At 42.7% G+C, this 18,759-nt stretch overlaps 1 protein-coding gene across 1 annotated transcript; it reads right to left on the bottom strand.

The window, feature by feature from the left end:
• Positions 1-2,647: 2,647 nt before the first annotated feature.
• Positions 2,648-18,316, bottom strand: LOC127785799 (ras-related protein Rab-2-A-like). Its single transcript, XM_052313189.1, has 6 exons — positions 18,265-18,316; positions 17,992-18,131; positions 16,959-17,041; positions 16,657-16,861; positions 16,494-16,562; positions 2,648-2,911 (listed from the first exon to the last, which is right to left on the bottom strand). Exons 1-6 carry the CDS (start codon positions 18,314-18,316, stop codon positions 2,648-2,650), a joined length of 813 nt encoding a protein of 270 aa, XP_052169149.1.
• Between the last annotated feature and the right edge of the window lie 443 nt (positions 18,317-18,759).

Raw genomic sequence — 18,759 nt, forward strand, 5'->3', positions numbered from 1 at the left:
AATTTCGGAATCGGAGTTGTAGTGGTCGGGCAGCCCTCCTATTTAAATTGCTCTCCATCTCTCCAAACTAGCAAGGTGGGACTAAATTTGCTACAGTGTCACGCTGACCCTGTGATGTTGCTGCTCGCTGCTTGCTGCACTGCTACTCTTGCTTGCTCACCTAGGTCGGCCAAGGCCCAAGGCGTGCTGCTGCTGGGCTGCTCCGTCGAACTCATCTATACATGTGCTTCAAATTTAACCAGAAACTTCCCCTATTAGCACCACATATATATGTACAATTTTTCGACGCACATACGTCATGCCATACGACCACTTCGGGATCATCCCATATGCACCATATGCCCGCGTACATGTTCATATATACATATAGTTGTAAGGGTCAGCTCTCATACCATCTATGACACCCAGTGCCTGAAAACGGTATTGGGTCTATCTCATACCACACCTAACGTTGTAGCTCACTGTCTTTTTTCGTCCTTGCTTTAACGCAAAAGTTGCAGAATCGGAGCTACAGTGGCTGGGCAGCCCTCCTATCTAACTAGCTATCCATCTCTCCAAACTAGCGAGGTGGGAGTAAATTTGCTACAGTGCCATGCTAACATTGTGCTACTGCCAGTCGCTGCAAGCTGCGCTGCTACTGCTGCTTGCTCACCTGGGCCGGCCAAGGCCCAAGGCCTACTGCTGCTAGGCTGCTTGCTTGCTAGCTTGCTCTTTGCCCTTTTTTTTTCTTTTTCTCTCTTCTCTTTTTTTCCCTTGTAATTATTTGCGGGGCATTACACTGTGTGCATAGGGATACGATGTATGATAGTACGAGGGGACACTCAGTTGGTTGTCAATCAAGTAACGAAAGACTGGTTGTGTCTTGATGACAATATGGCTGCACACTAATAGGAAGTTCGCAAGTTGGAAGACAAGTTTGATGGCTTGGAGCTGACTCATGTTATTCGACATAATAATGAGGCAGCTGATCGACTGGCTAATTTTGGATCTAGAAGGGAAGCTGCACGGTCAAATGTGTTCGTTGAACATCTTTACAAGCCGACTATTTTAAAAAAAGAGATTACCAAGGAGGGCCAAGCCAAAATAGTTTCAATAATTGATACCGACTGGAGGGCGGCTTTTACCAAATTTTTGACACAGCAAGAGCTACCTCAAGACTAGAACGAAGCTGAACGGGTTTCTCAACATAGCAAGCTCTCTGTAATGGTTGAAGCCAAGTTGTACAGGAGAAGTCCGTCTGGAGTTTTACAGAGGTGTGTTTCTCCCGAGGAAGGCCAACAATTATTGCGGGATATCCACTCGGGAATATGTGGCAGTCATGCTACAACATGCACTTTAGTCGGCAAAGCATACATACAGGGTTTTTTCTGGCCCATGACTGTTACTGATGCGGAGAAGATCATGCGAACATGTGAGGGTTGTCAGTTTTTTGCTAGATAAATTAACCTGCCAGCTCAAGAGCTGCAAACAATCCCGTTTTCATGGCCCTTTGTAGTTTAGGGATTGGATATGGTCGGTCCTTTCAAGAGGGCTCAAGGTGGATTCACACATCTCTTTGTTGCAATAGACAAGTTCTCCAAGTGGATTGAAGCTAAATCGGTTGTTACAATAATGGCAGACAAGGTTCGAGATTACTTCATAAACATTGTGCATCAGTTTGGTGTGCCTAATCGTAATATCACTGACAATGGCACTCAGTTCACAGTAGGTGTGTTCAAGGATATTTGCGAGGATTTCGGAACCAAGATTTGTTATGCATCTGTGGTGCAAGTCGAGCGCGCAAATGTGATGGTTCTTCAAGGTATCAAAGTTCGTGTCTTTTACAGGCAACGTCCCTACGCCGGTCGCTGCGTAGATGAGTTGCCCTCAGTTTTGTGGTCATTTCGAACCACACCTAGTCAAGCTACGGGTCAGTCGCCGTTCTTTTTAGTATACGAGGCTGAAGCTATGTTGCCAAGTGAAATGGAGTTTGAATCCTTGCGTGTTCGCAATTTCAACGAGGAGCGTCCTGAACAAGATAGGGCAAATGATCTGAACCGACTGCAAGAAGCACGTGAGGCTGCATTAATCTAGTCGACATAGGCATTATCACAATCACAACGTCAAAGCACGTACTTTTATAGTTGGTGATATGGTTATGCACAAAATTTAGATGACCAAGGATAGGCATAAATTATCACCATTATGGGAAGGGCCTTTTATAATCTCCGAGGTCACTCAGCAAGGGGCTTACCGACTGAAGCGTGAAGTCCGAACGATTGTGGATAATTCCTGGAATATAGAACAACTTCAACGTTTTTATGCTTAAATTATTTCTTGTATTTTCTTCATCTCGATTGCCGACGTAAAGTAAAGTAAAGTCGATTTCTTGTGTTGCCAGTCGGGGGCTATCAATAATAATGGAGTGTGATATTATTTTATTTCAATTCATTTTTTATATGGCTTATCATTGATTCTTTTTGGATTTGGATCTAGCAGATGAAGACTGAAAATCTTTTGATGCCTTCAACAAGTTCTAGGCTTGGAATACGATGGAGAGAAATTTTTAAGAAATTTAAAGTTAGATTTAAGACTCAAGGCATGGCATAAATAAGGTGACACTTAACAATTTGTGTTTCCAAAACAAATTCTTTACATCAACAAGACTTCATTCACAGAAGTTATCTAATACATCAAAGGCTATTTTTCCAGCGGACTCTTGAGCTTCATTAATCAGCTCCAGGGCTTGCTCATCGATGGTGCCATCAAGAAAACCATCTCCAGCAACATTTATATCCATTCGGGGATATAGTGACTTGAACATCGCTAAAGTTTGCCTTGCTCCCATGGTGGCAACTTCTTTCATGTTGTCGAAGTATTTCTTAATGATATTACTAGGAATATAAATTCCAGTAATGGCGCAGAAATAATCCTGGTATATTTATGGTTACAGAAGTAATCCGCAAGTGCACATATATACCATTGTAGCATTTCACCCGGAAGTATTCCAAGGTACGTATTTATTTAATCCCAAGGGAAGATTTATAAGAGAGAACTTTGCTAACAATTTATATACATCACTTGTATAATTAAAGTCTAAGTAGGGGTTAATTCAAATGTTTGGGTAGAGTGACACAAAGCAGAAGAACTTTGATTCTCTCATTAATTAATCCTAGGCTATGTGGAAGAAGAAATATAAAAGCAGTCAATTCATATCCTTCTAATATACACTTAATTCTAGTTTACATCTACTAGTATACAATTGTGCAGCCAATACCCCTTAACAGTGCCCTCCTGGTGTTTCAAGAGACCATCCCGGGTTGCTGAGTTTCTTACGACAACCTATCGTAACGAGGCTAAATACGAAGGAGTACCCTCCCCAGGAAATTGTCTTAGGAATATATACTAACGTGGAGGAATACCCGTACTGAACTGTCACCATGAGCGTCCAACTCTACTGTCCCGTAGTATATATGCCCAGATAATGATATTTAATAGTCTAAGAACCACGTCGACATTATTAAATACTACTCTATATCCACATGGATGACATAGAGTAACCAAATAATCGGACATTAAACCCACACCACTGCACCTCTCTGGTAGGCTAACCACACAATTGCAACAACATAGATATAAAGTAGAATCGATACTCAGACAAAGTAAAGTACCGAAAGTATATAAAGAAGAATATTCTATTAATTCCGATACAAATGAGGAAAGAAAAACTACTAGAGCCATACCCGAACTCCTCCGAAGACTTGAGGACTCCGAAAACTATTCTATACTACTCCACTTAGCACTAGAGCACTAAACTAAAATTGAGAGAGAGAGAGAGATCAAGTCTTGCTTGAGTGTGTGTTGAGAATGAATTGAGCTCCACCTTAAATAAGCAAGTATGACGGTTGTAGAGTATGCAAAATGTAGGAAATGCCCCGCAACCGCTATCAACAAGCAATCCTGGACGTCCACGTGTAAGGCCAGGCTGAAGCGATGCTACCAGGGTTCAGCCGAACTGTCCGAACCTGGGCTGGCCTAGCAGGCCTCCAGACATAGCAAGGTCACTGACAGGTGGGTTCTTATGACGGTTGTGGCAGTTATGGTGGTTTCTAGGACGGTTACTCCTGACATGTGGGCAATTCTTATCCTTAAGCTTGCTTAGGAGTGAGTTTTCTTCATTTCTTCTCATTTATGTGTTAATCTCTGCAAACAAATAATACTCTAAGTATAAGTGGAACTATATTACTCTAAAACAAATATGCATTGCAAGCACAATTAGTTCTCCTTTATTTTAAGTATATTGACAGTCGAAATTAGTCTATAATGACCATCAACAGGTAGGCAGCCTAAAGCCACAAACCTAACTTGTTCAAGAAGTCCTAATCCCCTAGGAAATCTTTCCGTACAAGAAACAAACTTTACTAACTCTAATCATAACAAATTTGGTCTCCTTCCAAATTCGACTATGCATCTCATACGCACACAATATCTCGTCGTATGCCATATGGAATATTCACCAACCACGTGCATTGATATTTAGCCTAAACATTCTGCATGATATCCTGATCGTCCGCACATCATATTCTCCTAAGTTGACTCCCAATCAATCACCAGCAATGCTATCTCGAGGCATCAAAACTCACCTACATATGAACCAACAAAGAAACCATATCCGAGCACAAATTCTTTCCAACTTGACTCAACATTAGTACATAATAATATTACATATGTATAGTATCCATCTAGCACTAGAATGGATACCCTCATCTCAATCGGGCGGTAAGCCCCATCTCAATCGGGCACAGCGTCCGTCACAGGCTAGAAGTCACTGATGTGAAGAGTTATCTCAATCGGGCAAACGGCCGTCACGAATGAATATATCTCAATCGGGCCCTAAGTAAAGCCCGTCACCGATAGCTTTGACCCAGACGACCAGTCAAACTATAGCCCGTCACAGATGACCTATCTCTATCGGGCCACAACTAGCGCCCGTCACAGATGGCTACTAACCTTTGTCGGGCCTAAACTAGAGCCCGTCACAGATGATACTCATCTCAATCGGGCCTAAACTATAGCCCGTCATAGATGACTGATGACCTCAATCGGGCCTAAACTAGAGCCCGTCACAGATGACTGCTGACCTCAATCGGGCCTAAACTAGAGCCCGTCACAGATGACTAGTGACCTCAATCGGGCCTAAGCTAGAGCTCGTCACATATGACCTCATCTCAATCGGGCATTTAGTTATGGCCCGTCACAGAAGACTATAATCCACAAAAGAAATAAATTTTATTTTTTGGCTAGCCTCAAGCCTTTGCTAGCCATGCCCGCTGCAAAAATGACAGAAACAAACACAGATATCCAATATCCCCAACTCCCCAGCATCACCCATTCATACATATGCATTCACAGACACAGCCATCAACATATTTCACACAACCACACATTCACAGCCATCTCAAATTTCACATCTATTCACATATTTCACATCCATTCAAATAGTTATCATATTTCACCTGCAAAACCGAGTTAATTGGATCAAATATTTATTTAGCAAGTCTTAACATAAACATATGAAATATATACATAAATATAAGCATCACAGTTACATCATCACAGTTGCATAATAAGTGTTCGTCATTGCCTAAACATAGAAGTTCAACATTGTTCATCATTTTAGTTTAAGCCTAAACATTCCTTTGGGGTTAATTATTTCGCGGAGGATGAAGCTGGCTATCTCCTCGCGAACCTCCTCAAAGCTGGTAGTCAGAGACTTGGTTATTGTGCCCTACATTGTCATAATTCCAGATTAGTTGATCGATCATATATAAGTACTAAAATGTAATTAGTCTATCACAATTTAGACCACCGACCTCAAACTCAGCCAAAGTCTTCACCTTTTCTCTATACAGAAGTCGCATGTTGTGGCACACATGGAATCCGCACTGGTCACCTATTTGTTGTTTCACCGGGAAGTCTTTTTTGTGGATGAGGGTGTCATGTCCTGTCTTCCTGAGGCCTCCTCTTTGCACGTATTGGGCCCACGCTTTATCTATCGCTAGTTGAATTGGGGTCCAATCATATGCGTTCTTATCAATTCTGGAGTTCAGGTAATGACATGTACTCCATTTAGGTGTTATGACCAGAAGGATCCAATGGGCACTGCGGCATTAATATAGTGAAAGTTAATTAAGTACTCAAGCTGTTGTGTATATTTAGTTAACACACTTACTATTGATTGTAGGCACACATAATGTACTCCTTGTCTCGGCGGGACCACAAGGTGTCGTAGATGTAGTTGACCATTCCTTGACGGTCATTCTGGAGATTTGTGACAGTGACCACTTGTGGATCAAGGAAGGCAACTTCCGGTGCATGCTTCTGACACCATTGCCAACTTAACCTACACATAGGATCAACGATCTTGTAAGCAAGTTAAACCGATTGTTATTACCAGAATGAGTTGGGCGACAATACTTACAAGGAGTAGCACTTAGGGAGGCTTGTGTCCACCGCTCGAAGCCTGTAGAGGTCGAAAAGATCCTTGAAGTCGATCACGATATAATTTGTTGGACCAAGGAATGGCTTTCCATCGTGCTGTCTAAGGATATCGGTAGCTTTACTTGGCTTCCTGGCGTTAGATTTCTCCATGTAGTATAAGTGAAGGTCCTTGCAAGCGGTGCCCATTGCGGCAAGCACGTCATCTCCAACCAATGGCATGTCTAGTTGGAACTCCTATGGAGCGACGTATTTCTTCTTGACCTCTTTGCCCTTAGTCTCTTCCTAGCCCTTGCCCAGATCTAGCTTTCTTGGAGCTAGAAGCGAGGCCTGCACCTTTCCTCCCCTTCCTCTCCCCTTTGCTTCGGGTTTATCGAGAGTAATTCTCTGAGGGGAAGAGTGTGCCTTCCTGCTCTTCTTCATCGGTGGGGGTTCATGAATCGCCTTGCTGTCGGCCTCCGTTCGGTCCTCCCCAAAATCCGTGTCGTACTGCAACTGCACATCGTAAGATTGTGCATGACGATCTTGAGCAGGAGGGGCTGAAGGAGCAGAAGCGGGTCTCTTTGGTGGACGACTGCCTGATGCAGTGGTTGGCCTCGCTGTAACACTGATCTCAATGAGGTCCTTGGGCCATTGGATGAAGGTACCACGGGCATTTCCTAGTGAGAGGACCTCGTTGTTCGGTGGATATTTCAGAGGGAATAGCTCGTATTCGGGCTTCACCGAGTCGACTTGAACTTTTGCGCAGTCGGCCCTGAGTTGCGCTCCATGCACTCTTGTCTTTGGGGTCGGCTTGTACGCAAGTCCCTCGGCTGCTGGAACAGTGAAGGTTGGCATCACCCTAACTATGAGGGTGCAGCTCGTTGGTTCCTGCGATAGATTAATCAATTTTTTTAGAATATTATATATCATATGGATTCGTTACGTCTTTCATGTATTGAGTAAGTTCACGGTTACCGTTATGTGGTCGACAGCGCTGTCGACCGATGTTGGATTTTCCGCCAACTCAGTTGATGCGCAACTGCTGTGTTTTTCGGTGGGACTTCCTAACTCTTTGTGCACAGCAGCAGCGGCGGCCTGGGGGATCTGTTGCTCTTCTCGGATCTCTTGCCTAATCTTGGCCCTCATCGACTCGAGCTTTTCTTCGAATTCAGATGTCAGCTCAACTCGTATCGACTCCCGGATCTTGGCTTCAAGGCGTGCATCTTTCTCCACCTTGTTGGAAGTCCGCTTCTTGTACTGCCATGCGTAGTCTGGAAATCCATACTTCCAGGGAACAAAAGACCCAACGCCCCGTGTCCGTCCACGATGTTCCTTGTTGCCCAACGCTTTCGTGAGGAGGTCGTCCTCGCGTCTTTGAGAGCAGGCCTCTTGCGAGGCTTGTTGCTCGGCAACCAACTCCTTCTGCATTACAATTTAGTGGGGTCAAATAAACTGCACGATGGGAAACAATGCGAACATCTAGTTTGACTAGACACTTACTATAGCTTCGTATACTCGTTGATCTTCTGCATTTGGCATGAAGATTGTGCCATTATCATGTTTCTGGTACCTAGCCCTGGCCCAGTTCCTAGCCCGAGGGTGTGGGATATCGCCAAACACGAGCGGTGTGCACGATTCCTCCGCTTCGTCATCCTCACGCTGTCATTCCTCTTCCTTACCGGCATATCCGGCGGTACCAAGCCGGTGCAGATGCTGGTTCCTGGTCTGGAGCAAGCGATATGCCTCACTTCTAGCTCTAGACTCAGGGGTCGACTTCTTCGCATGGAATTCCTCCCAGACCTGTTCCGTGATCCAAGGAAATTTCTCTCTTGGATCTGGATTTGCTGGGTTGTAGACGAACTCGTCGACTAGCTTAGTCTTGAAGTTCTTCCAAGCAATGCCCATAACCTTGAAAGCAGCCTGCCTGAGATGGTCCTCACGCTCCGCAGGATAATCAAAGCTCTCCTTGAACGTTAGCCAAATAATGTCCTTCTCTGCGGTCGGCACGAGCTTGAAGTTGTCTTGCAGAATACTGAATTTCTGCCTCCCTATGACCCCGCAGATAGACCTAAATCAGCTCAATATTTTCCTTGGAGATGTCGGCAACCCTACGGCGTCCACCGCTGTTATGCGGAACCGTTCCTTAGGAATTTTGTTCCCTGTCCTAGGAGTACGTGCCCTTGAGGACCCACTAGTTGTCGTCGACATTGGTTCGCCTTACTGAGACATTGTCTACTTTTTTCCAAAAAAACAAAAAAAACACAATTGAGTGCTACAATCTATTACAATCTATTAACCACGTTTCACAATAATTTCATTAATGCACCACATTTCATCCCAACATGAATAAACCACATTTCATCCCAACATCAATAAATCTCATTTCATCCCAACATAAATAAACCACATTTCATCCCAACATGAATAAACCACATTTCATCCCAACATGAATAAACCACATTTCATCCCAACATGAATAAACCACATTTCATCCCAACATAAATAAACTACATTTCATCCCAACATGAACCACATTGCATATAAATAAAGTTAAATGAACCACATTTCATCAATTACTACAATCATCTATCACAAAATTCATAAATGCACCACATTTCATCCCAACATCGACATGTCTCACTCACAGTTCAATCACATATCATCCACATCCACATTTCAATGACATGTCATTCACAGTTAGCAGAGGACGGCGCGATGGAGGACTCGCCTGAGGATGGCCGGTGGGGCTCGGTGGCGGCGGCGCCCGGGCTCGGTGGAGGGCGGCGCCGGTCGGTGGAGACGCCGATCGGGCAGGTCGGCATCGGGCGGGCGGCGTCGTGCTCGGTGGGGGTCGGCGACGTGGGTCGGTGAGGACGCGAGCGGCGACGACGAGGAAGGCCAACACCGGTTCGGTCGGTGTAAAGGCTCAGTGGCGGCGGCGGCTTCCTGCTCAGGGGGGGGTCGTCGGTGAGGAGGCTCGGCGGCGGAGGTCCGAATGGAGGGCCGAGGAGGCTCGGTGGTGACGGCGGCAGGCTTGGCGAGGGAGGACGACTGCGGCGGCGGCGGGCTCGGTGGCGACGGCGGCGGGCTTGGCGAGGGAGGATGACGGCGGCGCTAGGGTTCTAAGGAGGCGGGAAACTGTAGCGGGACTTAGAAAAATTTTCGATCTGATCTGAGAAACCCTAGTTATATTAGAGTGATGAGTCATCTCAATCGGGCTTTGCCGTAGGGCCCGTCACAGATGACTCATCGGTGACGGGCTCCATACTAATGCCCGATTGAGATGACATTCAGGCCTGTCACGGATGACTCATCTGTGACGGGCCCTAAGATAATGCCCGATAGAGATAGATTAATCTCTATCAGGCTTGAACTAAGGCCCGTCACCGATGACTATTTTTCCATTTCCCAGATAAGTCTTTATATTTGTGAGTACAAAATATATAGCTGTTGTATAATAATTCATTTTATTAGTCATAACACATTTTCGGATAGTAAATGATTTCAAATCGAAATATGATCAGCAACAAAATTGTAGAGGTTATCAAGATCTACAACTTTTATTTTTGTCATTTGTCTATATAACTTTGTTTCCAACAGCTCGAAATTGATTTTGACAATATGACAAATCTAAACAGCATTTGTAAATACTAAATGATTTGAAATGGAAATATGGTCAACAAAAAAGTTGATCCTCTCATCAAGATCTACAACTTTTATTTTGGTCATTTATCTAGATAACTTTGTTTCTAACAGCTTGAAATTGATTTTGACAATATGACAAATATAATCAACATTTGTAAATACTAAATGATTTCAAATGGAAATATGGTCAACAACAAAGTTGATCCTCTCATCAAGATCTAAAACTTTTGTTTTGGTTACTTCTTCATCCGACAAAGTGATAGTTATATTATTCACAAAAATCACATTTCTCTCATCTGGTTTATAAATATCAACACAGATATGTCAATTTTGTAAACATTGGTACTATCACTTTGTCGGATGGAGAAATGACCAAAATAAAAGTTGTAGATCTTGATTAGCTGTACAAGTTAGCTGTTTATGGCTTTCCCATTTAAAGTCATGTAATATTTACAAATGCTGTTTAGATTTGTCATATTGTCAAAATCAATTTCAAGCTGTTGGAAACAAAGTTATATAGACAAATGACCAAAATAAAAGTTGTAGATCTTGATAACCTCTACAATTTTGTTGTTCACCATATTTCGATTTGAAATCATTTACTATCCGAAAATGTGTTATGACTAATAAAATGAATTATTATACAGCAACTATATATTTTGTACTCACAAATATAAAGATTTATCTGGGAAATGGAAAAATAGTCATCGGTGACGGGCCTTAGTTCAAGCCCGATAGAGTTTAATTTATCTCTATCGGGCATTATCTTAGGGCCCGTCACAGATGAGTCATCCGTGACGGGCCTGAATGTCATCTCGATCGGGCATTAGTATGGAGCCCGTCACCGATGAGTCATCTGTGACGGGCCCTACGGCAAAGCCCGATTGAGATAGATTAATCTCTATCGGCCGTAAACTAAGGCCCGTCACCGATGACTCATTTTCCATCTTTCATTTGTTGTGAGTGCAAAATATATAGCAGCTGTGTAATAATTCATTTTATTAGTCATAATACATTTTCGGATAGTAAAAGATTTCAAATGGAAATATGGTCAACAACAAAGTTGTAGAGCCTTTCAAGATCTACTATTTTTATTTTGGTCATTATTCTATATAATTTTTTTCCCAACAGCTTAAAATTGATTTCGACAATATGACAAATCTAATTAACAGCATTTGTAAATACTAAATGATTTCAAATTGAAATATGGTCAACAACAAAGTTGATCCTCTCATCAAGATCTACAACTTTTATTTTGGTCATTTGTAATAAAACAAAATTAGCCATATTAATGACTACACATATCAAGTCTTTGCAATAAAACAAAATACTTCATTCATTACAATAGATAAGTACAAATGCATCAGTCACAAGGTTATGCCTTCGGTATGATCTGAACGAGCATATGGCACAGGCTCTTGGGGATCATCGTCAAGGTCAATGTGAGGTCTTGCATGAAGATTATGGTTGTATTCTTCTTCATCGACGACGTTGTCAACTCCTACAATTCGGCGCTTTCCATCCCTCACGATGTGCATCTTCTTGTTTGAAGGGTCTTTTATGTAGAATATCTGCTCGTCCTGTTTCGCAAGTACAAATGGTTCATCGGCGTATCCCACCTTAGATAGATCTACTAAAGTGAAACCTTCCTTGTCGGCTTTGACACCAGTGCGTAGATTCACCCAACGGCAGCGGAACAAAGGAACCTTGAACTTGACGTAGTTTAGCTCCCAGATCTCCTCAATGCGGCCGTAGTATGTGTTTGACCCAACTTGATCCTGGAATGCATCTATACGGACGCCGCTGTTTTGCACTGTGCTTTTGTCATCTTGTTTGACGGTGTAAAATGTGTATCCATTTATATTGTATCCTTACCATGTGTCTATGGTCCAAGACGGTCCCATCCCCAACAACTGTACTGTCTCATTTGGGACATCCGTGGACATTGTCACACGATTCTTGAACCATTCGTTGAACCGAGAATTATGTTCTCTGTTAATCCATGCATCAGATCGCCCCAAGTTCTTATCTCGGATTTTCGCTAAGTGCTCCTCAAAGTATGGGCCAACTTCTACCATAGCACAGCGTAATGAGCCTGCGCGTACGACGCTTGATCGGGCCTAATTCTTTTCCTTCCGATTGTGCCAACACCTGACAACCTTCCCTCGTGACGAGACGCTGGAACTCTGATAGGATCGGCATCGGACATGTAATTGACACAGAACTCAATAGCCTCCTCGGTCATGTAACCTTCAATGATGCTCCCCTCGGGTTTAGCTCTGTTACGAACGTAATACTTCAGAACTCCCATGTACCTTTCAAACGGCCACATTTCCCTTAGAAAAGCCGGGCCACATAGTTTTGTTTGCTTCACCAGATGAACAGGGAGATAAACCATTATATCAAAGAAAGACAGTGGGAAAAACATCTCCAGGTGACAGAGGGTATTCACAATATCGGTCTGCAGCCCATCTAGATTTTCTGGATCTATAACCTTCTATCCAATTGCATTGAAGAAGGCGCACAGACGTTGGATCATGTGATGCACTTTCGGTGGTAGAATGCCTCTGATAGCAACTGGCAAGATTTGTGTGATTAGCACGTGGCAATCGTGAGACTTCATTCCAACAAGTTTTAGATCGTCCAATTTAACATACTTACTTATCCTCGCTGAATAGCCCGATGGAACTTTAATATCCTTCAAGCATGATAACATTGCGATCTTCTCATCCTTCGACAGTGTGTGGCAGGCTGGAGGGAGGTACACTTTACTTGTCTCTGCATCTCGTATGGGCTGGAGTTCGCTGCGAATATTCATGTCCTATAGATCAAGGCGCGCGTTCAACCTGTCCTTTGTCTTCCCGGGAATATTCAACATCAGGCCAACCAAACTCTCGCACACATTCTTTTCTACATGCATGAGATCAATGCAATGACGGACATCAAGATCTTTCCAGTAAGGTAGCCGCCAAAATATGGATTTTTTCTTCCACATACCCTTCTCCTTTGTCTTGCTACATTTTCTTTTCTTCCCAAACTCATTGCTTATGTCCTTGACCATATTGTGGACCTCATCTCCGGACAAATCTTTGGGAGCAGGCTGAAGTTCTCTCTTACCATTAAAAATTTTCTTCTTTCTTCTAAATGTGTGACGTAGCGGGAGCTACCTCCGGTGACCCATGTATACCATCTTTCGTGATTTCTTCAGTCACCGGCTTCGTGTATGTTCTTTGCAATCGGAGCATGCCTTCTTTCCTTTTATAGTTTGTCCGGAAAGATTACCGAGTGCAGGGTAGTCATTAGTGGTGCAGAACAATAGAACTCTTAGCTTGAAGTTCTCCTGACCATATGCATCCCAAGTTTCCACACCTTCTTTCCAAAGAATCTCCAGATCGTCGATAACAGGCTCCAGGAATACATCGATATCATTGTCGGGTTGCCTTGGACCTTGGATTAACAAGCACAACATAATATATTCCATTTAAAGCATAACCATGGCGGGAGGTTATAGTTCGCAATAAGAACTGGCCAAGTGCTGTGAGTACTACTCATGTCACCGAAAGGATTCATGCCATCCGTACAAAGACATCCTCATGTTTCTAGGGTCGGCAGCAAAGTCTTTGTGTTTTCGATCTATATTCCTCCATTCAATCGAATCCGCTGGGTGTCTAAGCATACCATCATTCCTTCTTTCCGTGGCGTGCCAACATACTAACTTCGCTTCGTTCGGGTTGGCAAAGATTCTCTTGAAACGATCAATGATAGGTAGATACCGCACAACCTTTGCCAGACCACCCCTCTTTGACTTATTTCCTTCGTCAGCACTTTTCTTTCGCTTGTATCGAGAAGCCTTGCAGACAGGACAAGCATCCAAGTCCGCATATTGCTTGTGGTACAATATGCAGTCGTTGGGACAAGCGTGAATTCTACGGACCTCTAACCCCAGTGGACACAGAACCTGCTTTGCTTCGTATGTCGTCTCGGGCAATATGTTCTCAACAGGAAGCATAGCCTTCAAAATTCCTAAAAGATCTGTGAAACTCTTGTCTATCCATCCACTACTTGCCTTCAGCTTCATTAGGTCCAAGGTAACTGACAACTTAGTGTGTTTTGCTTTGCATCCAGCGTACAAAGGCGTCTCGGAATCACTTACCAACCTGCTGAATTTCATTCCATCTCTCTCATTCTGGGTTGGGTCCTCAACGTCACGTAACATGTCTTGCAGCAGATCGTGATCCACATCAACTATTTCACCGCCCAGTGGAGAAGGTATAAACATGTCATGCTCATTTTCATCTTCCTGATTATGCGCACCACTTCTGTCTGCTGCTGCTCCACTTCCTGATTCTTGCTCTTCATGCTTCACCCAACATGTATAGCCCTCCATGAATCCTCGTTGTATCAGATGACCGTGTACGTCCTCTCCGCTATCAAACATATTCTCGTTCTTGCAATCTGCACATGGACAACACATGTAATCATTGTTTCTTCTTATCCGATCCTCCTCCGTGGCGTTCATAAAATTTATTACGCCCTTTCGGTACTCCGTAGAATGACGTTTCAAATTTTTGGCATACATCCAACTTCGATCAATTGCTAAAAAAAAAACAAATTAGAGGCACATATTATAAGATCAGTATTGCAAAAGTAAGACGTGATGAAATTGCTCAATTAATGATTTATATTACTCACTTGATTGATCCATTTTGATCACTTTTGGGAATTTAATTTCTGTTTTTCTTGGAAAAGGGACAAAAAATCGCCCCCTACAGCCTCCCACCAAAATAGTGAACAGTGGGATACAGTTACACTAGGTGGTGGGGGGTATTTATACTGTGCAACAAATATCTGTAACGGCCCTAAAACAATCAACCGTGACGGGCATACAAGTAATCTCTATCGGGCCTTAATAAAAGGCCGTCAAAAAAGAGTGTCATCTGTGACGGACAATAAACTTATCTCAATCGGGCCTCTAGTTGGAGCCCGTCACAGATGAGCCCGTCATCTATGACGGGCTCATCTGTGACGGGCTTCTTTTAGGGCCCGATTGAGATATGGAACCCTCATCTCAATCGGGCCTCAACTATAGCCCGTCACAGATAAGTGTCATCCGTGACGGGCTTTAGTTTTATGCCGATATACCATGGCTGTGCGACCATATCTCAATTAGGCGAAACTTCGGCCCGATTGAAATTACTTCCGTGTGACGGCCCGCAAATTCCAGTCTTGTTATGGGCCGTCACAGATGTAAGGGTCACAGATGGAAGGATCTGTACTAGTGTAGAATTAAACCATAAACATGAATTGATTAGTAATATAAAAAAACAAAACCGACATAGTGTCAACCGGTCAGACTGCCGGACCGTTGATCTAACTAACAGAACCTGTTCTATCTGACCAGACCAAAACTGACAAAACTCTGTTCACTGTCTGAAAATCATACATCTGCAAAACCACTTCACCGAATATATATCTCGAAATATCAAAATCAAATATCTCACACTTTAATTACATATCTAACCAGATTCATCTCATCCTTTGTATCAAACACATGCTTCTATGCCTTTGAGCTACTTTCTACGATGTTATATCTATAATACGACCCATGCATGTAGGCATTACTCTCTGTCATTATCTTCAGAAAAAACACGTACATATTGCAAGATTGTTTTCGACTTGTCACGGCAAACTTAGCTGCAGCAACGACCATCACGAGAGGAGAAGCTAGCATCACGTCGCGATGCCACGGGGGCATTGCCCGATTTGACACCACAGTTCTGCACCATTTAGACCAAAACGAAATTGATTTTTTTTACACAGAAGCTGGACTCATTTCCGTTATTGAATAAGAAAACAATTCTGTGTGCTAGAATTTTAAGGTAATGCTTACATGAAAAGATTTCAAAACATCCTATATTTTTCCATTGACAAGTGGTACGTTTTAAAAATAGTTATTATAGGTACTTATTAACTACTGTAAGTTTTACGAAATTTCATCACACAAGCGTTTTTCTTGTTTTAATTACCAACATCAGTAGCCTTCTGTTAAGTGTACTCCATTATGGCCATGCAAAAAGTACAGCATATCCATAGGGCTTAACGGAATGTACTTAACGAGGATAGTTATGATGCTAAAAAGGAGAGTAAAACATTTGTACGGTAGCATTTTGTAAAGATCACATTCGTCGATTACTATCACACTAAATAAAACCGATCAGCACTATAGGTGCCGGAACAGTTAAAACCAACAGCTATAGTGCTTTTCCTCCTCCGTGGACTGAAAACACATAAAACCGACACTTTTAAGCAATTATAGATGCCGGTTCTAAAGTGCATACTAAAACATTGAATTCCTCAATATAGGAAAATGCAAGCAATTGAAAACTAACCTCGTCTGATAAATTAATAACTCCATCTTCGATTTTCTTGTGTACAGTTCTAGCAGCTAGGATGAATGCCTAGACAACAACAAAAAAAAAGAAAGAGCGTGGCTTTAAGATATACAAGTCGGGCAATTGCACCCAAATTAAGACAATAAGGATAAAGCATCACCTTCTCAACATTGTGAGCTGTTTTTGCTGATGCCTCCATAAAGAGGAGACCATGCTCCTTGGCGAACTGTTCACCTTCTTGATAGCTTACAACACGTCTATGAGATAAGTCGCATTTGTTTCCGATCAGAATTATTGTCATGCGGGCACTCGCATGCTGCGTTGCATCTTCTAACCAGCTTGCAAGATGATTAAAAGTCTCCCTCCTGATTTGGTCAGTCAAGCATAAGAACTAATCTACGCAAGAAGTAATAATTAATAAAACACCACAACAGGTACATTGTCAAACCATCTTATAAATACCTGGTGATATCGTAAACCAAAAGGCAAGCAGCATTTCCTCTGTAGTATGATCTAGTTATGCATCTGAATGCTTCTTGGCCAGCCTGTAAAATCAACAGATCAAAAGTATGAGAAGGAGAGGAGGCAATTCCAAGCATATAATTGCATTCCAGATCTTAGTTAGGTCTCCACCCACAGGTTTGTTGATCATGCAATACCAAGATTTAACATGTAAATTTGTAAATAAAAAACACAATCGGGTAGAAATCATGCACGTTATACCGATCAGGCCATTAATCATATATATTGCCACGGTGTGGCACGAGAAAACAAGGTAGCTACCTCAACAGTTCAACCAAGCCATTAGCATATATATCTTTGTGATATTGTGATATTTTTTTCATAATTATAAAGTAGACACGCGCACGCACCACTACTCACACATCATACTATATCCACAAATTCACCCCAAGCACACGCTCAAATTAAGAGACATGATATTTTAGATTGATGTACATTGGGAATACAATTTGGTGGATTAATATTTATTATTTATGGGTAAATATATTACTTTAGGAATTGATTGCTAAAGATGCACTGTAGCAGCCACATAAATTTGCAAGCGGGATTTTAAAAAATAATAATAATAAAGCTTATTTTTAAATCTAAGCCTTCTAATTGACTACGATAATAAAAGGTCATGGCGTGGTAGAAAATTAATATTGTAGCTAAAATATTTAGATTTGGAAACAAGTTTTCGGATGATTGTTTTTAAAATGAAAAAAGCGAGCTGGTACACCTTTTACGAATGGCAGAAGCATCGGCATAATTCGCCAAACCGAAATAAGTTATGACTAAATAAGCCAAAACTCATCACTAGCTACACGATTGAAAGGTCAAATTGGTACTATGTCCACTTCGATCGAGAGAGTATAACATCACCAAATCATGGGCTTTTTAATAGCGCAAAAACTATCGCAGGAACCGAACAACAATATATAGAATTTCAAGCAGAAGAATATCGACCGAGGGCTAGCTAGCACGCACTACTGACCGTGTCCCAGATCTGGAGCTTAGTGTTTTTGCCGTCGACGGCGACGACGCACGCGCCGTACTCGACGCCGGTGGTGAGATCTTCCACCTCCCGGAACCTCTTGTCCGTGAACTGCAGCAGCAGGCACGATTTCCCCACGCCTGCAACCAAACGAACCAACACAACACGCGTCTTCCAGTATGAGCTACCGATCGATAACCAATCGATTGAGTGTGGAGATGCGCCCCCGCCGGTGGCGAGTTGATCGATCGACACGGATCGAGCGAAGCTGACCTGCGTCGCCGATGGTGACAAACTTGAAGCGGTATGCGTACGTGCACGACATCCTCGATCCCAGCTGTGTCGCGTGACAATCGAGGGAGCTAGCTAGCTATCACCGGTGTTCTCTTTCTTTTCTCTTTTTCTTGCTTCCGTTTTTGCTTGAACTGCTAGGGTTTATAGAGAGATTAATATCAGAGCCTTCGACGAAGTGCAATAGCAGTTGTTGGCGTTGATTAATAGGAGTTGGAGACGATCCCGTCCCGCACAGTGGCCGCCGAACAAAGGCCAGTCGGATCCACGTCCGACTCGGTGATTACCGATATTTCAGGAATTTCGATACCCAGATTACTTCGGCACTTCTCTATCTCTATCTCTATCTCTACTATTATAAAAATTAAAGATGTTTTTGCCGGTATATTGGTACATCATCCGTGTATGAGTCGGTTTTTAAGTCCATTCTCTTTTGGAAATACATATCCGCATTTGAGTCGGTTTTTAAGTTCGTTC

Source organism: Oryza glaberrima, chromosome 10 (assembly GCF_000147395.1).
Source record: "Oryza glaberrima chromosome 10, OglaRS2, whole genome shotgun sequence".
Taxonomy (NCBI): Eukaryota; Viridiplantae; Streptophyta; class Magnoliopsida; order Poales; family Poaceae; genus Oryza; species Oryza glaberrima.

Coding starts and splice junctions, on each gene's coding strand:
- LOC127785799 (XM_052313189.1), bottom strand. CDS start 18,316: ATGTCGTGCACGTACGCATACCGCTTCAAGTTTGTCACCATCGGCGAC. Junction 16,862..16,958: donor TTGGTTTACGATATCACCAG/GTATTTATAAGA, acceptor TGACCAAATCAG/GAGGGAGACTTTTAATCATC. Junction 16,563..16,656: donor CAGCTCACAATGTTGAGAAG/GTGATGCTTTAT, acceptor GTTGTTGTCTAG/GCATTCATCCTAGCTGCTAG.